Source organism: Magnolia sinica, chromosome 18 (genome assembly GCF_029962835.1).
Source record: "Magnolia sinica isolate HGM2019 chromosome 18, MsV1, whole genome shotgun sequence".
Taxonomy (NCBI): domain Eukaryota; kingdom Viridiplantae; phylum Streptophyta; class Magnoliopsida; order Magnoliales; family Magnoliaceae; genus Magnolia; species Magnolia sinica.
In genome coordinates, this window is record NC_080590.1 from 13,375,626 (window position 1) to 13,399,934 (window position 24,309).

A 24,309-nucleotide genomic window follows, 5' to 3' on the forward strand; every position below is an offset into this window, starting at 1 on the left:
CGTTAGGGAAGATCAGTTTCATAAATGAAAATCCTGTCTTGGAATGTAAGAGGAATGGGATCTAGGCAAAACCTCATCACAGATATCAATGAGAGAAGCAAAGCAGACGTAATATGTATCCAGGAAACAAAGATTCCGAATTTCAACGCCAAGCTTATGGGTAGTATATGGAAGGCAAAGGACGCTCAGTGGAAGACTCTAAATGCTACAGGAAGTTCGGGAGGCATTCTAGTGGCATGGAGATCTTCTTCTTGGTCCATGGAGCAGAGCTGGATAGGAGACTTTTCAGTCTCGGTCATTCTCAAAGACAATTGTACAAACTTCAGATGTTTAATCACCTCTGTTTATGGTCCCAACCTAGAAGAGGAGAAATATTTTCTGGGCGAAGTTGAATGAAGCCAGGCAGAAATTCAGTGGGCCTTGGGTTATAGGGGGGAGACTTCAATATTACACGTTATGCAGAAGACAAGTTGAAGGGGGTTCTATATCTACAGCCATGAAACTCTTCTCAAACTGGATAGATGATCAAGAACTGGTGGACCTTCCTCTCATCGGAGCCAGATTCACATGGTCTAATGAATGGGAAAATCCAACCCTCGCGAGCAGGGTATCCCAAATCGGTTACGTTTCGGCCGTAATGGCCGATTCGTAACGGTAAAGGCGGTTACCGTTACGTGATACGGGGCTGAAACGGAGAGGTGTAGAAAACGAAACCAAAATGGCCGTTACAGGGCCGTAACGGCCGTTAAAAGGCATAACGGCCGTAACGAGCCCGTAACAGTTGTTACGGGCAGTAACCCTTAAAGGGGAAAAAAAAAAAAAAAAATCTAACCTTATTCTCGCTTCCTCTTCTTCTTCTTCTTCTTCTTCTCCGCGGCACTGCTGTAATTCATCACGGCGCTACTGCAGCTCCTCCTGCTTCTTCTTCTTCTTCTTTTCCCTCTGGTGCAACTACCTCTCCACCCTCTTTCTTTTTCCCTCTCGTTTTCTCCTCCTCTCATTTTCTCTTTCTTTCCTTCTCATTTTTTTCTTTTTATTTTTATTTTTCCCTCTCATTTCTCTCTCCCTCTGTCCCAATCTCAAAAAAAAAAATGAATGGAGGCGTGGCCGGACGCGGATTAGATACTGACAGGTTAGTAGCGAGTCAGCTACTGAAGTGACATCAACAAGTTCTGTGGACCCCACTATGATGTATGTGTTGTATCCACACCGTCCATCCATTTTGAGATATTATTTAGGGCATGAGCCAAAGAATTGAGGCAGATAAAAAGATGTAGTGGACCCCACCACAGAAAACAGTGGGGAGAGTGATTCCCACCGTTGAAACTATCCTAAGGCCCACCATAATTTTTATTTGAAATCCAACCCGTTCGAAAGTTAAAAAAGACATGAAATAAGGTAAAACACAGATATCAGCTTGATCTAAAACTTTCGTGGCCTTTAGAAGTTTTTAATGGTGGGCGTCATTGTCCCCACAGTTTTCTGTGCTGGGGTCCACTGGAGCTTTGGATTTAACTCATTCTTTGGATATTGCCCTAAAATGATCTCTACAAATGGATGGAAGGTGTGGATATAAAGCTTACATTATGTTGGGGCCCACGGAACTTGGTAATGTCAATTCAGTAGCGTGACTCGCTACTCAAACCTGTAGGTAGCTAATCCGCGCCCAGTTTCATCGGTAGTGTGCAGCGTATGCCGCTTAGTACACTTGCATTATTTTAGCGCATGTGGCCCACCTTGATTTATGTGTTGTATTATATATCCATGCCACCCATCAGTTTTTCCTGATCATTTCAAGGCATAGTCCCTAAAAGGAAGCAGATCCAGATCTTAAGTGGACCGCACAATAGGATTGAATGTCCACCGTGCACTTGCATTGTTTTTGTGCATGTGGTCCACCTTGATTTATGTGTTATATTATATATTCATGCCACCCATCAGTTTTTCTTGATCATTTCAAGGCGTGGTCTCTAAAATGAAGTAGATTCGGATCTCAAGTGAACCGAACGGTAGGATTGAATGCCCATTATGACCCTGTAATGTTTATTTACCATTGAAACTGTTGAATAGGTTGCATGGACATGGATCAAGGAAAACACAAGTTCGCAACTTCAAAAATAATATTAACAAATAATAATAATAATAATAATAATATAAGTTTTAATTGTGGGAATTCAATCCCTATTGTGTGGTCCACCAAAGATTTGGATTTGCCTCATTTTTTGGACCATGAGTTGGCAAAAAGGATGGACAGCATGGATATACAACAAATGCATCAAGGTGGGTCCTATGTTCAGTGCATCATTCACTAGTGGTCCACCTAAGATTTAAATCTACCTGATTTTTTGGATCATGCTTTAAAATGAGTTGGCAAAATAGATTGACGGCACGGATATACAAATACATCAAGGTGGACCCCAATTTCAAGGCCTCACCCACTAGTGGTCCACTTTAGATCTGGATCTACCTTATTTTTGGACCATGCCTTAAAATGATTTGATAAAACAGATGGATGTCATTGATATACAATACATACATCATGGTGGGCCCTATGTACATGGCCGTAAAAATTGTCCATGAGGCATACATTAACTCAAAATTAATAAATTAAATTATGGCACTATTGTTGCCAAGTCACAATTCCAAAATTAAATTGTTTAAATGATTCTCACCGTTAATTTGCAAACACTTGGTTTTTTTAAATATGATCATTTGATATTTTTCATTTATCACTGTTCAATAAATATCCACCAATCCATTAGTGAGATAAGTGCCAATAGATTGCATGAATTTAACATTGACTTGGGGCATCAAATGGTCCACCAAATCAGTTCTAAATCAACGACACTATTTACTTGAATATAATTTCAAATTTTTTCTTAAGATTTATTGGGAAAAATTATATTAATTTGTTAGATATATGAATTATATAATTGGACATAAAAGTCCCTAGATTGTATGTTGAAATAAAATGTACACAAGTCAACCTACAAATATGAGATATTTTGGCATTAGATTCATTCTAATTAATTCATATTGATATTATATAGTAAAATAATTAAATATAAAATATCTATAGCCAATACCAGGATGTCTGGTTCATAAATTCATCAGACAGTCCGATACAGCTTCTCACTAAAGAGTGGACCGTTACACCACCATAAACATGTTCCAATTTATAAATGAATGCATATTTGGAATGCTTAGAATATTCCGGATTTAATCCATATTTTTTCATTTTTTTGGCAAAAAAAAAAAATTTACACCGTTACGGGCCGTTACGCCCCCGTATCGCCAATACACCCCCATATCGGTATCGGTATCGGTGGGCACCATTACGCCAACCGATACCGATACGGGATACCTTACTCGCGAGGCTCGACAGGTTCTTGGTTTCAGCAGATTGGACAGAAGCCTTCCCTCTTATCTCCCAATCTACACTCCCGAAACCAACCTCTGATCATAGCCCACTCCTTCTCTCAGCAGACGTTCAAAACTAGGGCCCTAAGCCATTCAAATTCGACATTTCTTGGTTGAAGATTGAAGACTTCCATTAGTTAATTCAAGAATGGTGGACAGATATTAAGGTGGAGGGTTACGCAGGTTTCAAACTGTGCAGAAAATTGAAACTCCTCAAAATTAAGATGGAGTGGAAATCAGTGGAACTTCGAAAGAGGGAATTGGAAATGATTGAAATTCTTGCAGAGCTACAGAAAATTGACTCCAATACTAAAAGAGATCAAATTCCAACATATCAGCGGACCAGAAGACTTTAGTTAATCCAAAACTACACAACCAAGGTCCTTGAAGACGAAATTTCCTGGAAACAGAAATTGAGAAGCAAATGGATAAAGGAAGGAGATAAAAACGCAAGATTTTTCCACTCTATAGCTTCGGCTCGAGCAAGAAATAATAAAATTCTCAGTTTAGTGATGAATGGGGAATGGACAGAGGATGGGGAACGGACAGAGGATAAGGAGCGTATAACAGCAGAAGTTATTCATTACTTCAAAAACCTGTTCTGCGATGAGGGATGGGATGGGCCCAAGCTTGATAACCTCCACTTTGATTGCATTTCAACAGAAGAAAGCAGTTTCCTGGAAGCCCAGTTCTCTCTTGAAGAAATCAAAGGTGCAATAGATGAATTAGAAGGAGACAAGGCTCCTGGTCTAGACGGTTTCCCAATCACCTTCTTCCAATCATTTTGGGACATGTTAAAGGGAGACATTGTAGAGTTCATTTCAGAATTCCACGACAGAGCCAGACTATCGAAAGAATTGGGGACCTCTTTCTTAGTTCTCATCCCAAAATTTTCGGGAGCAGATTTCATTACAAACTATAGACCAATCAACCTTTTGGGAGCCCCTTACAAGATATTGGCTAAAGTGTTGGCGTCCTGTCTTAAAGGTGTGTTAGGAAAGATCATCTCCGACAACCAAAACGCGTTTGTTCCAGGTAGACAAATTATTAACGAAGCTTTAATTGCATCGGAATGTTTGGACTCTTGTTATAGATCCGGTCGAATGGGTCTCTGATGCAAGCTTGACCTGCAAAAGGCTTATGATCATGTGGACTGGACATTCCTTCAGTACGTGTTGAATCAAATGGGGTTTAGGGAAAAGTGGATTTGATGGATGGGGGTTCATGTCCGATCTGCTTCATTTTTCGTATTACTTAATGGATCCCCAAAAGGATTCTTTTCTAGTTCAAGAGGCCCAAGGCAAGGCGATCTTTTATCCCCATTCTTATTTCTAATTGTGGGCGAGGCCCTATCTAGAATGTTGAAAAAGGGTCAAGAAGAAGGCATTGTCAGCAGTTTCAAGGTGAAGGGTACGGAAAATTCCATTTCTCATATACGGTTTGCAGATGACACACTCCTTTTTTGTGAAGCAAAGCAGACGAAAGTGAGCAACCTGTGCACAATAGTTAGATGCTTCGAAGCAGTTTCAGGTCTCAAAATCAATCTTACTAAATTGAAGATGTTTGGTGTTAATATGGAAAAAAAATAAATAAATAAATTAGAAGATTCGCTGACATTTTTTATTGTCTTACGGGATCTCTTCCAACCAAGGTGTCCCGTATCGGTATCGGTTGGCGTAACGGTGACCTCTAAAACTGATACAGATACGGGGTCGTAACGGAGATACAGGGGCGTAACGGCCCATAACGGCGTTAAAAAAAAAAATTTCCAAAAAAAATTAAAAAAATATGTATTAAATCCGGTATATTCTAAGCATTCCAAATATGCATTCATTTATAAATTGGAACATGTTTATGGTGGTGTAACGGTCCACTCTTTGGTGAGAAGTTGTATCGGACTGTCTGATTAATTTTTGAACCAGGTAACCTGAATTTGACTACAAAATGTATATATTTAATTTTCTAAATATCTAATTTATATACTTAACAATTTAATATCTTTCTCCCAGTAGTTCTTTAAAAAAATGAAATTAAATTCAGGTAGATGGCGTTGCCAATTTCGGGCTGACTTGGAGGACCAATCTATGCCCCAAATTAGCCTCAAATTCATGCAATTTATTGTCATTATCCCACTTATGTATTAGTGGACATTTATTGGATAGTGAATCATGAAAAAAACCAAAAGGCCCTATTTTAAAAAATAAGAGTATACCAAATAACAATTAAAAACTATTCAAATAATTTGATTTTGGCATTGTGAGTTAGCAATTGCAGTTTATAATTTAATTAGTAAATTTTAAGTTAATATGTCTTTGGTACAATTTTTTATGGTCCCAAATTAGGTGAGACTTGGATTGTGAAGTGTAGCACACATGTCAAAGTTTTTTGGGCCCCACGCATGATGAATGTGTTATATCTAAACCGTCCATTCATTTGACGAGATTGTCTTAAGGCTTGACACGAAAAATAATACAGATCTAATTATCAAGTGGACCACACTGCAAAAAGCAATGGGGGATTGAACGTCTACCATTGAAAACTTTTTTGGGATCACATAACTTTTAGATCAATATGAAATTAGTTTTTCCTCTTCATTCGGGTCTTTTTTACCTTATCAACAGATTGGATGGAAAATAAATGTTACGTGGGCCTACGAATTGTTTAACGTGAAAATCATTATCCTTGCTATTTTTGGTGTGGTCCAGACGATCTTTGGATACGATTCATTTTTTAGGTAATGCTCTAAAATAATATTTAAAAATAGATGAACAGTGTGGATATAATAAATACATCACTGTGGAGCCTATAAAACTTTGATCTCCTTTGAACCGTTCGTACAACTCGGAGCTCGAGGAGTGTCAGCGCTCAGCTTGATTGCCGTTACACCCCTGTATCCGTATCGGTATCGGTGGGCACCGTTACGCCAACCGATACCGATACGGGATACCTTACTCGCGAGGCTCGACAGGTTCTTGGTTTTAGCAGATTAGACAGAAGCCTTCCCTCTTATCTCCCAATCTACACTCCCGAGACCAACCTCTGATCATAGCCCGCTCCTTCTCTCAGCAGATGTTCAAAACTAGGGCCCTAAGCCGTTCAAATTCGACATTTCTTGGTTGAAGATTGAAGACTTCCATTAGTTAATTCAGGAATGGTGGACAGATATTAAGGTGGAGGGTTACACAGGTTTCAAACTGTGCAGAAAATTGAAACTCCTCAAAATTAAGATGGAGTGGAAATCAGTGGAACTTCTAAAGAGGGAATTGGAAACAATTAAAATTCTTGCAGAGCTACAGAAAATTGACTCCAATACTAAAAGAGATCAAATTCCAGCAAATCAGCAGACCAGAAGACTTTAGTTAATCCAAAACTACACAACCAGGGTCCTTGAAGACGAAATTTCCTGGAAACAGAAATTGAGAAGCAAATGGATAAAGGAAGGAGATAAAAACGCAAGATTTTTCCACTCTATAGCTTCGGCTCGAGCAAGAAATAATAAAATTCTCAGTTTAGTGATGAATGGGGAACGGACAGAGGATGGGGAACGGACAGAGGATGGGGAACGAACAGAGGATAAGGAGGGTATAACAACAGAAGTTATTCATTACTTCAAAAACCTGTCCTGCGATGAGGGATGGGATGGGCCCAAGCTTGATACCCTCCACTTCGATCGCATTTCAACAGAAGAAAGCAGTTTCCTGGAAGCCCAGTGCTCTCTTGAAGAAATCAAAGGTGCAATAGATGAATTAGAAGGAGACAAGGCTCCTGGTCTAGACGGTTTCCCAATCACCTTCTTCCAATCATTTTGGGACATGTTAAAGGGAGACATTGTAGAGTTCATTTCAGAATTCCACAACAGAGCCAGACTATCGAAAGAATTGGGGACCTCTTTCTTAGTTCTCATCCCAAAATTTTCGGGAGCAGATTCCATAACAAACTACAAACCAATCAACCTTTTGGGAGCCCCTTACAAGATATTGGCTAAAGTGTTGGCATCCCGTCTTAAACGTGTGTTAGGAAAGATCATCTCCGACAACCAAAACGCGTTTGTTCCAGGTAGACAAATTATTAACGAAGCTTTAATTGCATCGGAATGTTTGGACTCTTGTTATAGATCCGGTCGAATGGGTCTCTTATGCAAGCTCGACCTGCAAAAGGCTTATGATCATGTGGACTGGACATTCCTTCAGTACATGTTGAATCGAATGGGGTTTGGGGAAAAGTGGATTTGATGGATGGGGGTTCGTGTCCGATCTCCTTCATTTTTCGTATTACTTAATGGATCCCCAAAAGGATTCTTTTCTAGTTCAAGAGGCCTAAGGCAAGGCGATCTTTTATCCCCATTCTTATTTCTAATTGTGGGCAAGACCATATCTAGAATGTTGAAAAAGGGTCAAGAAGAAGGCATTGTCAGCAGTTTCAGGGTGAAGGGTACGGAAAATTCCATTTCTCATATACGGTTTGCAGATGACACAATCCTTTTTTGTGAAGCAAAGCAGACGAAACTGAGCAACCTGCGCACAATAGTTAGATGCTTCGAAGCAGTTTCAGGTCTCAAAATCAATCTTACTAAATTGAAGATGTTTGGTGTTAATATGGAAAAAAAAAATAGAAGATTCGCTGACATTTTTTATTGTCCTATGGGATCTCTTCCAACAATGTTTGTTGGTCTGCCCCTATGTGTAGGGAAACCCCTCAAGCGCTTGTGGGACAAAGTTATTGAAAGAGTCGAGAAATACCTGGCTAGATGGAAGTGCAGATACCTATCATTGGGAGGCCGGCTTACACTGATAAAATCAGCTTTATCAAGCTTGCCACTATATTTTATGTCATTGTACAAATGTCCGGCGTCGATCCTACTAACCCTTGATAGACTCAAGAGAGATTTTTTATGGCACGGAAAGGAGTAAAAAAAAAAATCCCATTTGGTTGAATGGAAGGAGGTGTGCAAGCATGCTCAAGACGGGGGTGCTGGCATAAGAAATCTCAAAACAATGAATCGAGCTCTTCTAGGTAAATGCTTTTGGAGACTTGGGACTGAAAAAGGATCGTTGTGGAATAGACTCATCAAGAGCAAATATGGAAGATCTGAGGGAGGTTGGTGGACAAAGGAATCATCAGTTTATAGAGCATTTGCACTGTGAAAAGGAGTTCTTTCTTCAAAGACGGAGGTAATCAAAGGTATTGGCATAACAATAGGAAAATGTGATAATACGCGTTTCTGGGAAGACATGGTTGGGGGAATCTACCTTAAAAGATGATTTTCCGAATATTTTCCGCCTCACTACAAATCAGTCAATCCGAGTGGCTGACTGCTTCTCCATCATAGGGCACCAGACTGTGGAATCCCACATGCAGAAGAAATCTCCATGACTGGGAGATCGAAGAATATGCAGCCCTGCAACGACGCATCATAAGTTGCGAGATAGATCAGGAGAGAGAAGATAGCCTGAAATGGAGAGTTGACAAGTCCGGCTCTTTCTCGGTTAAATCTCTGTACAACTTTATTGATAGGAAACATTCTTTGGTGGAAAATATCAGGACAGGTTCAGTATGGAAGTTCAAGGTTCCACAAAAGATAGCAGTATTTGGCTGGCTAGTAGCGAAGAACGGGGTGGTGCTGACTGTCGACAACTTGAGGAAGAGGGGTATGACAATTACAAATATTTGCCTTTGCCGCATGGAGGATGCAGAATCAGTGGACCATCTATTTGTCCACTGCCCTTTCATCAGTCAGGTGTAGACAGCGATTCTTCAAACTTTCAAGGTTGCTTGGTCCTTCCCTGAATCAACCGATAAGCTGCTATATAGCTGGCATGGGCCAAAGTTAGGAAAAGATAGAACCACAATCTGCAAAATGTTCCTCTTGGCTGCTTGGTGGTTGGTGTGGGAAGAAAGAAACAGGAGATGTTTCGAGGGAGTTTCCAACTCGGCAACTGCTATAGTTCAGAGGGTGCAACGGTATGTGGTCGAGTGGGCAACATACTCTGTTAATTTAAAGGGATGTAATTTGTCTTTTGTCAAAGGATAATCTTCTCACCTTCTCAGCAGGCTGATCCTTCTTTTTCTAATCCCTTTCTCTTTAATCAAATTACCATTACTTCTCAAAAAAAAAAAAAAAAAAACAAAGGAACTCCACCAGCAACTGTATGAATGACAGTAGTCTCTGAATATCTACTCAACGAGAGCTATGTTCCAGAAGAGAAATTTTCACTATGTAACTTTGTTTTGACACTGTTTTCAGGGCTCCAATTCAGTTACAAGATTAAGGACACAATGTCCATTTTTTGCTATTTTAACGTTTTGGTAGGCGGTTTGCGTCTAATGGTCTATGAAAAGTTAATATTCACTTTCTAATTTCTTTTGGTTAAGATCATTACTAATTATGCTGGTTTCCTGCTTGGTATAAGATGAGTGTTAAGGATCAAGAAATTCTAATCGTATAGGGTTTCCAAATTGAACTAGAACTAGAATTTTGCGAGTCAATAAGTACTTGTTTTGGATCCAATGTATTTTTAATTTTAATTATTTGCATAGATTTTTTCTTTTCTTTTCTTTCTTTCCTTTTTTTTTAAATTTATTTGCATCTGTGTGACACTCTAGCAATCAAGAATTTCTTCCTGCATCAAAGACTCTTACATATCTTTGCAAGCAAACATACTATCAACAGTTCCAGCTTTAAGCATAAGCATTGAGCGAGAAATTCACTAGGCTTTACAAATATGTAGAATAATTGCAGTTTGCAAAAACTAGGACAGAGTCATGATGTTCGGCAGCTTTAAAATGGCACTTTAGCATTGCTAGGATAAACATTAGTTGGTACTTTGGGAAATAAACATGTAGAAACATAAATGAAAACAAAGAATTGAAAGAAACAATACAGAATTAAGGCATTATGGTAACCAATATTTGTTTAGTTTTACATAGGGATATAATTACATCATTCATACATACCGTATCTCTCAACCCAGACAATAGCAGCTCTATTATCTCCTCTATGATTTCAGGTACATCCATGTCTCCATCTTCTTCGTCTGGGCATCTAGGAGTTTGTGTATGAGCACTTAAATCTCCCTCTTGACCATGATCACAGGAATCATTTTTGGTAGCTATATTTGAGGAAACATTCTCTGGCAGTAAGCTGTTTCTTCCCTAATATTGAACGAAGTACAAAAAAGCTCATCAACATGGGGAGAGAACTCGCAAAAAGAGGGGAAAGTATGAAGACGACACTATCTTGATTTCAAAAGCTTTTAAGTAAAAATTAGCTGTAAAGAAAATCCATCCAAGACAAAAGCATATATCAACAGTGATAGACTTTTAAGTAGAAGATAAACAAATACAATTCTGCAATTTTGAAACCACCTTCCAGCAGAACCAACTCTCCAATGCAACTCAGTAAGCCCAACTACTGATATTCTAAAGCATCAACAATTGAGATGGCTTCCCTATAAATGTGAAACAGATGCACATTAGCCACCCATCATGTCAAAAATAACTTACACATTTCTCAATTAATTATCCTTCTTCTCTTAAACAATTCTAAAATTTATTCTCCAATCCATGAAAAGCCAGCTCAAGCCTTTTCTCCTACTTTTATTTCCCATATTGTTACCTCTCTGGGTCATTTTATTTAACTAACCCTCTGAATTGTTGCTCACCATTTAAAATTTTGTCATTATCCATCGAATGAATTGTTGAAAATCTTCATTGTCCTATAGAAATTATTATTTTGTCCCTACCTTCACTAAGATACATAACATAGTCCTTATAAAAATGATTACAGCCTTCAGGTGAACCACATATGGAGAATTTGGGGTTGTTTTCTAACATATAGTATCAGATCTGTCAATCAGGGACGAATATATACTAGTCCATATCAAAACATGTTATACGGTCTTAAAAAAAGGACCTGCACAAGGAAGTGGTATATTTAAGAAGTGATGAGATAAGAAAGCTCAAATGAACACGAATGCCTAAAAGCACAAAAACAGAGGAAAATCAAGCATACCATCAATTAAGGAGCTCAGAAGGTTAATGCAAGAAACAGGCAAAGCAAGTCACAGTGAGAAGTGAAAGCTTACTTGGCTAATCACATAGTGCCATGAAGAGGAACGGTGAGGTAGGCATGCAAGCCCAACGCGCTGAGTTAATTTGACCAGAAATTTGCGAAGCAGAGAACTCCTACCTGCAGCAGTGGATTTGATCAAGGAGGAGGTGTCATTCCAAGCAATAGGAACCACATCCAGTAAAACCTTTCGGCTACCAACCTGCATTATGAAGAGAAACTCAAGTTAAGTCATAAAAAGGTACTAAAATCGCCAGGAATTAGAAAGCTATTAGATACACAAGAAAAAGAAAGCATACTAGATCAATGTTCCATGATATCCTTTCCAATTGAAGAATGTGCCACGATACAAGTGTTGTCAAAATCGTTATCATATCGCAAATCATAATAGGGGTTGAATCGTATCGAATCGAAAATGGTATCATAAATCATAAGATTTTTATGATTTTCTTAAAAATATGAAAAACATAAATAAATCAGGAAAAAAAATAAAAAACTTTGCAACCATCCTTTTGCCATCAATATGCACCAAGTAATACCATGTCGCGATAGTGTTAAAGGATTCTTACCTTTCCTTTTTCTTTGTCTTTCAAGAAATTTTCCTTACAAAACCATTCAAGGATCCTTCAATAATTGATGTTCTTGTTACCTTTCTTGAATATAGAATCATATTGGAAAAGTGACATTTGATTCTGTAGACTGATGAAAAAATATATTTTGACTTCTAACCATCATTCCACAATACATATAAGTCAACATGATCGTAACCATCTATAAAAGCATTCCAGATAAGTCATACATCAATTTGGTGGTTCAACGCCGCAGTTAAGAAGTAAGAAATCATTAAATAAAATTAAAAAATAAAAAAAGAAAGCTCGACAATTTAACATTGAAGAGAATATATATCATTTAATCTGTCATAAAGAACAAAATAAAATAATTTACCTTTTCTAAACGATTCATTTTTTTAAAAGCTTTGTCTAAATGATTCTTAAAGCCAACACCAATTTAAAACCATAAAATCAAAGCCAAGTGTAGCATAAAATAGAAGAAAATACGTATAATTTGAATCATAAATTGGAATTTGAATCGTAAATCGTACAATTCAAATCATAAAATCGTAAGATTCATATAAAAAGGGATTCAAAATTGGGATTTGAATCGTTTTGCTTAAGATTCGACTCAAATCATAAATCATGAATCATAGGATTTTGACAACACTGCACAATAGAACTGTCAGCTTCAAGCAATTTTATATTCTTGAAAGTCAATAACATAGTTCATGATTTCAGAACCCAACAACACCTCAAGCTGACTAAATATTCAAGCAGATAAACCATGAGTAAGAGAACCGGAAACTGTCACCAAGAACAGCTGACCTGTAGAAATGAACATCAACCTCAAATGGCCTAAAAGCATCTAGACAGGTAAATGCTTCCCAAGATTATATTAACATATCATTCTATCGCAAAAATGAAATTGACTAATCAGTGCCACGTACTGCAAATACCACCATGGACTAACGTTGATCAGTGGATAATACAAACATTTTCCATCAGAAAGAGCTCTCTTTCTCTGCATTCCATAATGCTAACTGTTTTAAACCCAACAATAACAAAACAGATCATGTAACACTACTGCAATTTGGAGTATAAACAATGTGTCTGCCACCATCTTTGGTGTCCAACAGATTTTATTCCAGTGCTGGGCTCTGGGAAATAATTTTAAAACTGAAGAACGATAGAAGCAAATCGTGTAATTAGTGCAGCATTAGAAACCCCAGTAACAATGCCTGAATACACCTGACAAGCTATAAGCATCAAATGAGTCGGTAACAAAATGAAGGATAAGAAATGTCATAGAAACAACATATACATATTGGTTAGTTTTGCCAATCAGATATTTATATAGATAGGTGAGTATATGGTACATAGGTCATTCCTCTTTGATGTCAGGTGCACTTAAGGGTGTCAACTGTCAACAGATAGGGCCAGCCCTCCAGGCGTGAGACCTTTAGGCCCGTCTAGGGTTGGCTCGGACCTATACTTCCTAGGCATATTGGTTTGTGTCATTTTGGGCTCAATTAGTAATCAGGCAGGGCTCACGTCAAGCTGATAGGTCCATCATATCAGATTGCACTTGGACAGACCCAGATCATGATAAAAATATTGTACATTAGTAGTGTGTGAAGTGCATGTGTTACATTCAGTTAGTGTGCATGTAGAAATTGCTTAACAGGACCATGTTCAGGCTCGACAAAATTTTAATTGGATCAAGGTCAAGCCAAAAAAAAAATGGCTAACTTCAGTTTTGGTTCATGTTCTGGCTCAGGCTGACCCTGACCATGCCCATGCCCCAAGCCCAACCCAACAACTCTAGGGGAACTTGAGGAAAACCCAAATATTCATTCTCTAGTCATTTCAATTTTCAGACTCCCAGTAGCAATGCACCGGCCATCCCATGCTCGAGTAAAGAAGAGTTGACATTAGTTAGGCAGCCGGTCATTGAACTTCTGCCAAGCAATCATGAGAAAAGTGGACTCCCAATAGTTGGGAAATGCTATGATTATGATGATGGTGATTATACATATCAATTTTCAATACATGAATTGAGTAGATAGGGGTCCAATTTGTCATTGTTGCAGCCCACAACAGAATGAACAACTTGCAATGAGGAACAATTTCATAGTTTGCATCAAAAGTTTCATGGTTTGAATCACAGCCAACATTGTTCTATTCTTATGTTGGCATCATTTTGTACATGTAAGAAAAACAGAGCATGCATATAAATGTGGTTATAACACAGGAGAGACAAAATTAAACCTTGAAAATAGCCGCCAAGGCTTCCAAAACTCCAAGAAGTCGAAAGTGATCTGCAACATCTTCTGTGACAGAAGATAGAACTTCGTGTGTCCATTCCATGAAGCTGAAGGAGTATCCAAAGGGATAAATGTGTAAGCTGAAGGATCACTAGAAAGGCTTCAACTTGCAACATATGATAGAATTTGCATTAGGAAATGAAATGAAATAGAACTTGCATATCGAAATTGGTCTCCATGAAAGGAAAAAATATTATTGTATACAGAGTTACTGCAGATGGATCTAGAAGCATTATAAAAACAAGCTCCAAGGTCCATCCAATAGATGAATGCCATTCAATGTCTTCACAAAAGCTAAAGAGAGGTGTGAAGTCTTAAGAAGGGGGCTTGTAGAACTCAACATTATTACCTCAACCAATTAAACAAAATGCCACTTAGACAGTTAGACACAGGCATGTGTCAAACTCAGACACAACAAGTCTAGGAAACCCAACCAACTGCCATCCTTGTGCAGCAATATGTTGATCATGAATGATTATTTTTTTTCTTTTCAAAATGAATTCATGAAGTATGAGCTACAAAAAATGGATCCAGGCAAGCAGTACTTTATACACTGTGCTGAAAATCAATAAGGTTTGGTAACCTCATTCTAAAAGGAAAAAAGTGCTAATAACAAACCTGCTAAAAGCCTTTGGCATGTCCGGTCGTGTTAGAAGCCTTGAAAGCAGCAATCCAGCTATTCTACGCATGGGGCCAGCATTTGAAAGGTAATCCTTGGAAAACCCAACAATCTTTAATACCAAAGGGGAGGGCTCAAGTCCTCCAACATATTCACCATATGCAATACTAGTATCCACGGATGAGATGTCAAATGGAATCAAAACTAGTATGAAAAGCCAAAGAAGTATGACACATTTGGTCTCCATCTCCCCAGTGCTTTCCTGCCGCAATGACGACATTGCTGTTTCATGATGGCACTTCTCCAAAAGAGAGACCGCAAGTTCTAAATCGGAAACCTGATGCGGGAAGAATTTAATAACCATCTTGTATCCACAAACTGTAACGAGGGAATAAATAATAATGCATAGCGGCTTGATAATCTCAAGAATGTCATCAGAGGCAACCCCCACTTCAATTGTTTTTGAGCGGACTATATGCATTAGAGGAGAAACAATGCTCTCCAGGTAAGGCTCGAGCAGTTCACCCTGCTGTTGATACTTATCAATCTGCATGATAGAGAAAGAGGATCTTCTCAGAATAGCAACAAGTAATTTAGTATGTGCATCAAATATGCAGGATAAAGAAAAAACGAAAAGGGAAAGTAAAACAGATCCAACGAGTGCTGGAGACTATAGCACAAAAAAACAAATCAAATTCGGGTTGAGGGGACCTTTGTAGGTCCCCTGAAAAGCAGATGGGAAGAATGCAGTTTCACTCAAAATAATGCTCACTATTTTCAGGTAGGAGCTGGTGTGCATTGGATATCAATTAGAGGCAGAAAAGGTGGAAAACCATATCGCATCCAATGCCTAAGCATTCCACGCTGCCCCAAAGCACATCCATTTCACAGTAATATATGTTCCCCAACATTCATTTGATCATAGCATGACGAGGCTCCATGCTGAGTGTTCTTGTAGCACAAAGCCCACAGACATGTTTTTTCATTTTCTTCATTTTTCAGTTAAGGGCCAAAAAATAAAAAGAGCCTTATATGGTGCAAAAGAATCATGACAACAAGTGCAGCAGGGAACATGAGTTTCACAAGCTATTTGAGTGAAATAAAGTTTCTGCACCTTCTGTTCAATTGGGGATGGTAGCTTATACTTCGTCCATACCATCAGAAAACAGCCTTTTGAAAAACCACCCGTAGGGTGAGGGATGCCATAAGTGAGAGCTGACTTTGTGGAAAACTATATGCAAGGTACATTTTCAATGGAAACTTGGATTGAGAGAAGAACTTGCGGATAAAAATGAAAGGGCCCCATTGTAGCCTTAATCAGTGGAATCCTGGCAGAGGAATCATAGGGACCTCAAACCGAGCTTTGCACAGCATACTACGATTCTGTTTTGACGAGTGGGGCCCATCGTTCAGTAATCCAGACCATTGGTGTGTTGTGTGCCGACGTGGATGGACCATGTACTAAAAGATATCCTTGATAGGACAATACCAAGTCCTAAACCTTAGGTTTGCGGCCTAGAACAAACGTGAATTGCTTGTAACTGGAGTAACAGGAATCCTCATAACCCCTAATGCAGACCAGTTGAAATGTGCCACATGCGCACTCTGTGTGGTGGGCCTGCAAATCAATTCAGAGACTTCCATGGATGAAACAAAAATTTACCCTTTTCATGGTGGGCCCATCACATGACACACACACGGCGCATTTCAAGTAGTCCACGTTCGGGATTGCAAAGGATTCTTGTAACCCAAGGTTACAGCGAATTTGCATTCGCCTAGAACATAGACGGTTAAGAAGAGAAATACAGCAACTGTCCACATTCAACTTCAGTCTTCAGATCTTCCAGTGGTGCACAACAGAACAGGTCAGCAGTCTGGATTACTGGAACAAGGCCGCGCATAAAATCTAAGTACACTGCAGAGCTACAGTTCAAGGATCACATAATTCCTCTCAATGACAACGCTACCAAACCATGGATCATCACTAATTTCATGCCTTGGGTGTAATTTCACACCGTGCCACAAATCCTTGCATTTCTTCAGATCTCATGAATAATTCGCACGAATTACTAGGGTTGATCTTGAAGTTAGAAGAAAATGCAGATTCCGATAAGGAATTCCATCTCAGATAACACTGCCAAATCGAGAATGATTACATATTGAGTTTCTCTGAGCATTTCACTACAACTCAGTAAGTTGTCGAATTCCTTCACGCGTTCTGGAGTGTTTTTTGTTCAATTCTAGGACTTAAGGTAATGGAGAAAAATAAAATGAAAGAAAGAAAGGAAAGGAAAGAAGAGGAGTGGAACGCTTACGATGGATCGAATCTTGCCTACGGTGGATAGATCAGTAACTCGGCCACTGGAGATGATGCCGTCGAGGAGAGATTTGACGATTTCCCATTCCAGGAGGAAGTATTTGAGAAGGACTCTCTCTTTGCAGCCATGCTCATCGTCTTCTTCCCGTGCCTCTATTGCTTGTTGGAATTCTTCTTCCGCCGTGAGAGGAGACATGGAAAATATGAGAGAGAAGGATGCCGCTCTGGCCCTCTTACACTTCCCGCCTGGTGCTTTTATATGTGAAGAGAAGACGATGTCGACAGCCTGCCTACTGCAATCGCGGGTGACGGAAAAATGCCTGTCCGTGCTGATGAATGCTCCTTCTGTGCGGACGCGGATTAGCTACTGACAGGTTGAGTAGCGAGACTCGCTACTGAAGTGACGTCACCATATTATATGGGCCTCACCATGATGTATATGTAGTATCCATACCGCCCACTCTAGTGGACCCCACCACATAAAACGGGTGGGTAGAGTGACGGCCACCTTTGAAACCTTCCAAAGGCCCACCATGATATTTATTTGAGATCCAACATGTTCATAATTCAGCACGTATACGAAAGAAGTGAAAATACAAATATCAGCTTGATCGAAAACTTCTGTGGCCCTATAAGTTTTTAGAGGTAGGTGTTCAATCTCCACTGTTTTTCTGTGATGGGGTCCACTCGAGATTTGGATCGGCTAATTTTTGAGTCGGGATCCTCTATTATCAGGTCAACAGAGAATTCCTGTTACCCTAATGGTTTGGCGTCCGAAGCTGTTTTTTATTTTTTTTATTTTTTTAGTGAGTGGTGACGTGGACCAATGAGGATTTGGGTATCAGGAATTCTCTCTTGACTTGATAACAGAGGATCCGGACTCCTAATTTTTTAGCTCATTCCTAAAATGATATCACCAGATGGATGGTCTGTTGATATAAAACATACATTATGGTGGAGCCCACGTAATATGGTGACGTCACTTCCGTAGCGAGTCTCGCTAATCAACCGGTCAGTAGCAAATCCGCGTCCCTTCTGTGCATACATACAGACCAATCCAAACCGGCTGAAGAGGAGGCCCCGCTATACATAAAACGTCAACCTAATACCTGATTCATCCGAGCATTTGCTTGTGGATTTTGGACTGTTGAAATTTTTCACGTTGACCGTTAATTATTTGGCCACCAGCGGTACTGATAACCAGATGGGATTCTTGCATTATGACCCATCTCCAGTGGGGCCCACATTTTGAATAGCTAGGACTGTGTAAGCGTATGTGTCACATATGCAGCACGGCTCGCGTCAGAGGGTTCGCAGGAGGGCGGATTAGGTGAGATCCCAGACTCACCCAAGACGGTGCGGCCCTCACGGTGGGGTTAGCGTGGGCCTACCCTGATGAATATATTATGTATCCACGCTGGCCATCCGTTTTTTCAGATCATTTTAGTGCGTTATTTCAAAAATGATGCCGATCCAATTATCAAGTGGACCATACCGCAGAAGTTTTGGATCAAGCTGATAATTTTTTTTCCCTTTCACACAGGATCATGTAACCTCATCAACAGATTAGATGGTAATAAAAACTACCGAAATATTAAGGTGGGCCTGAGAAGTTTTTAATGGTAAGACTGTTAATCACCATTGTTTCTTATGATACGGTCGACTTGATTATTGGGTATTCTTCATTTTTCCATATGATATTCTAAAATTACATGAAAAAACAGATAAACGGCTTAGATACATAATACATACATCGCGGTAGGCCCCATAATAACCCCACGGGTGAGTAGAGATGGCTATTGAGTGGAGTCGGTTCGAGTTAGGGCTGACTCAACTTGATCCGGTTTTGAAATAGGCCTAACCTGAACTTGACATCGAGTCCAGCATGCCTGACTCAATCCAATTCCGGTCTGACTTGGACTAATTCAAACTGAGTCCGATTCGGTCAAAAGTACCAAGTCGGGTTGAGTTGGTACTGAGTTGGATTGAGAGATGAGTGAAGAAGAGACCGAGAGAGTGGAAAGGAGAGAGAGGAGAAGGAAGAGGAGGGTGATGGTGGTGGGTAGAGTTGGGAAGAAATCGGTCCGATCCGATGGATTCAACCCAATCCGAACCGAACCGAACCGAAAGGCCAGGATCGAGGTCGGATCGAGTTGGCCCAGTCAGATCTAACCATTAATCAGATCGAGTTCGGATCAATGGTCAATTCGGATCAATCTGATCTAGAATGGGTGTATATAAGTAATTTTTTTTAAACTCTTAACTTTTTACCTACTCGGCTACCCACACCTGGCAACCCTCCCGAACCCTAAAAACCCCCTTTCTCTTTCTCCACCTGAACGAGAGCCACACCATCTAGATCCGGCCACTGAGTAGCCCGACTCACTCATCATTACCGTTCATCATCTCCATTGATCGGGTATGTAATACTCCGTTTCTTTTAACGGTGGGTTCCACTGTTGCCGTTGGTGTGGCCCACCTGAACTATGGATGACCCTCATTTTTGGGCACATGCCCTAACTTTGATGGGCAAAACTGATGAACGATGTGGATTTGTCACATCACTCCTGTGGGGCCCATTCACAAAAAATAAAAATAAAATAAAAATAACAAAGCAAGTGACATGCGTCACTTGCTTTCCACTCCTCCATGACTCCCTCTCTTTCCACTTCTCCACGACTGATGACGTGCATCACCCCACAACAATATCCTCCACGACTCTCTCTCTCTTTCCCACTTCTCCGTGGTACGGTTGCGGATGGGAACCCATCCACCATGATTGCCATCATCATCGTGGGACCCACTTCTTAATCTAAACCGTCCATTAAATTCAAAACTCACCAACTCATCTGACATCATTTTTATACCGTATTTCCCATGCTATCGAGAGAAAAGCCATAGAGAAAATCTGTGAGAAGAAAAAGAGAGCTCAGGAGAAGGGAGAGTATCCGTGAGGGTTCAACATCGAGTCAAGAGTTGATCAATCCAAGCTAGTACACGTAGAAATCAGCATTGCTTCAGATTATTTTTCTTCCATCACAAAATTTTTCCATAGCAGGTAGGTAATCAATCCCTATTGAAAAATTCATAAGAAATTGACATTGAAAAATTCATAAGTAATTCCCTATTGAAGGATATTCTTTATTTGACTACTAAATCAATGCAATTATTATTATTATTATTATTATTATTATTATTTACATTTAATATTATCTAGTGGTGATGATGAATATTTATTATGTGAACAATTATTTTTTTAATGCGATAATTCTTACAGGTGCTCTGCCTTAAAAGGACCACCATATTATTTGTTATGGGTGCTCGGATATTATTTGTTACAATGTTTCCTTATAAGTTAGATGCATAACATGTGAACAATTATTCTTTTATGCATTCTTACGGGTGCTCTGCCCAGGGTCATTCCTGAAATGATCAGCCCGACACGGGTGCTCTGCCCAGGGTCATTCTCAAAAGGATCGGTACGGGTGCTCTGCCCTAGGTGATTCCTTAAAATGATCAGTACACACGAGTGCACTGCACTAGGCTTTTGTCTCTAAAAGGTTGTACCGGTGCTCTGTCGAGGGTCATACCCTAAAATGATCACCATCGGTGCTCTGTCGTGGGTCATCCCCTAAAAGGATCAGCACACATGAGTGTTTTGTTCACTCCAATCTTAGTATTTTTAGAAAATTTATGTTAAAAAATTATTCATTTCATATCATGAATGTCAAATTATTAACTATAATTTTACAGCCAATGTTCGCCTTATTTTGATTAATATGTCGAGGTTAAATTTAGTAATATTTGTGAGACGTTCAACTCGGGATTGATGTGATCCCATTGAGTTGTCAACTCATTATGTTTTAACCATTTCAGGTTATGAATATTTTGAAGATGTAGAGTACTACTATTAGTAGTAGAGCATGGAATGTGGTTTGATGCACATGGCATGTCATTCTACATAGGATAAATTTTATTTTATTTTAGAACTCTAAATGTAGTAATGTTTGACTTGATTTTCTTATTTCAAGTTAAGTTAAATAAGTATGCATCGATGAAATAATAGATTATGTAATTAGTTATCTTAGTTTGTGTTTGGATTTTAAAGTTTTGGGTTATGGTGGGAAAAAAATGAAATGCATATGAAATTGACATACTTTATCTTTTTATTTTTTTTTATTTTTATACATGTCACGGATCTGGAATTCGGGTCTTTGACACCCTATTCGGGTATTCGAATTTTGGGGCATGACAAAGTTGGTATCAGAGCCAGGTTGATCTTAAACATTGGACTTAAAATAGAGATTTAGCTCTAAGTCTTCCTAAATGGTCTTAACTAGGAGATGAGAAATTTAGAATACATACGTAGGATATTTTAATCTATTGTGATATAATACTTAGATTCCATATTGGTTGTATATTAACATACAAAATCAAATCTGGACATTAGGAATTTTTTGAGAATTTTTCTAATTATTTCTTAGGTTGGACAGCAATAATCAATATAACATATTTGACTTTGAAAAATTATAACTATTTAAGTAAAACTCCGATTGAAGTGATTCAAAAAACTTAATTGAAGCTTGATAAGTATAATTTTATAAAAAAAATAGATAAAAATTAAAAATACTGACCCTTAATATATGTATTTGAGGTTAAAAAAACCTGTCCAGAAATCGTCCAAATCTAGATAGCGTGTACTCTCTGATTTTTTTTAAAAATTTTATAGGCTTCGAAATATTATGAAATTTTACAGGGATATATTAGACTTATAGATATATCTATGTAAAAATTTTCAAGTAAAAATAATGTCTAAAAATATCAAAAATATCAATTAGAATAGCACCCTTATGACCAAAAAATTTTGCACATAGTTCTAAACTACATCTTAGTTTAACTTCTCTTAGATCTTCATGTATGCCTACATTAAACCATCTAATTTCTTATAATCTTAAAATTATTCAGTAAAATTTATAATTCCCTTTATTTATCCTAGGCTATGACAGATCAAAGTATGAACATCTGGGCCGCATCGGAGACTCAAGTACCCGATGCAGCTAGGCAAGGAGCAATTATTGACAAGATCCTCCAGGCGATGGAAGGATTTGCCTCATTTATGGGAACGCAAGTGCTTATAACTCAATCTCAGGAGCAGATTCAAGCAACACTTTTAGCCTTTGAAGGGACGGGGTCCTTGTTGGAAAAGTTTAAGAGGCAGAGACCGCTTACGTTTAAAGGTGGGCCTGACCCAAGTGAAGCTGAGAGTTGGAAAAGGCAGATGGAGAAAATTTTCTCAGGTATGAGATGTAACAAGCAACAAAAAACTGAATTAGCAATATATATGTTGGAAGGAGAAGCCAATCATTGGTAGGAATCTACGACCAAGGAGAACCCGAGAATAGAAAGGTGGACATGGGACCAATTCTGCACAAAATTTGAAAATAAATACTTTCCAGCTTATGTACATGCTCAAAAGGTTACATAATTCATGAAATTAGAATAAAGAAATATGACGGTGCATCAATATGATGCAAAGTTTACAGAGTAGGCACGATTTACGACATTTCTTATACCGGATGAGCTTCATAAAGGGCAGAAGTTTGTTGAAGGACTAAAACCTTCTATTCGTACTCGACTGGCGCCATTTCTTATTAAAACGTATGCAGAAGCACTGAACCCACCAGCGCAATAGAAAAGGACTTTGATGAGCATTGGAAGAACCGCGAGCCATGGAAGGACATGAGGAGTGGAGCCAGGACCACGCCCCCATTCATCTCTCACACAACATGAAGCAACTAAGCAGCAGAAGATGATGCCAACATCAGTACCTAGGCATGCCACTACGCAACTTTCAACGCAATTCACTGGGACTTGCCATAACTGCGGAAATGTGGACCATCCTGCCCGCCATTGTCTTCTACCACCTTGTCATCAATATCTAGGGAATCAAGGACCACCACGATCGTTTTACAGGCCGCCTCTTCATTATACACCGTCTACTTCGTATCTACGACCTTCGCTGCCGCCCCCTCAGATGATTCATCCAACTGCGAGACCATCACAACCTTATCCTGAGAGGCCTACACAGCGACATCCACGATCTCAGCAACTTGGACCCCCTCAAGCTTATTCGAGACCACCTCAACAATCACAACAACAGGTTAAGCCTCCCCAATATCAGCAACTGAGGCCAGAAAGTCAGGTGCCCCAACCTCAAGCTCAAAGACGTGTTTACAGTCTATCTTCATTCACAAATGATCCAACCTAACTTCAGGCGTATGAGGAACCAAATCGAAGCTATGATGATCCAACGCCACCTTAAGATGATGCTGCACAAATGTATAAGACTACTGCTTCTGCTTATGAGGACCCAGCACAACCTACAGATATCACTCCTTAACATGGTGCTCGAGCTACTAATGATGTGGTGGAAGGTATTATCTTGACTTACACCTCTCTTGCTAGAGCATTATTCGATTCAGGAACTACACACTTATTTATATCTTATTTTTTCGTATACTCACTCGGTATATCACTCGTACGATTAGATAAGAAAATTATTGTAGCAACCCCTCTCGGTAAGTCCGTAAATTTAGAGCAAATATGTAGAGAATGCCCCATCATAATTGAAAATGAAATACTACCAATAAATCTCATAATTATGCCTATGAGGGAATATAATGTCATCTTAGGAATGGATTGGTGTTGTCCCAGTATCGTGCCAAGATAGATTGTTTCAGGAAGACGATTACGTTGAACATAGAAAGACGATCTCCACTGAAATTGTGGGACACGAAGAAGGAATACACCGATTGGTTTGTCAGCTATTGTGGGAATCGAGCAATCAGGAGAAGGGATTAAACAAATGCCTGTGGTTAGGGAGTTTCGAGAAGTTTTTCAGAACATTCCAAGGTTATCTCCAAAGAGAGATGTGGACTTCGGTATCGATCTAATGTCCGGAACTGCACCTATTCTAGAACACCTTACCGTATGACTCCGGTAGAATT

General features: G+C 39.2%; 1 protein-coding gene across 1 annotated transcript in view; it reads right to left on the bottom strand.

Moving 5' to 3' along the window:
• LOC131232631 (tubulin-folding cofactor D) overlaps window positions 1–17,637 on the bottom strand; it is a 41,929-nt gene extending 24,292 nt beyond the window's left edge. Inside the window, exons 1-5 of the mRNA XM_058229002.1 lie at window positions 17,301–17,637; window positions 14,985–15,532; window positions 14,311–14,413; window positions 11,505–11,690; window positions 10,375–10,572 (exon numbers count right to left, since the gene is read on the bottom strand). Of these exons, the coding sequence (XP_058084985.1) occupies window positions 10,375–10,572; window positions 11,505–11,690; window positions 14,311–14,413; window positions 14,985–15,532; window positions 17,301–17,498 (1,233 nt within the window). The 5' untranslated portion in view covers window positions 17,499–17,637. The remainder of the gene's footprint in view (window positions 1–10,374; window positions 10,573–11,504; window positions 11,691–14,310; window positions 14,414–14,984; window positions 15,533–17,300) is intronic.
• Between the last annotated feature and the right edge of the window lie 6,672 nt (window positions 17,638–24,309).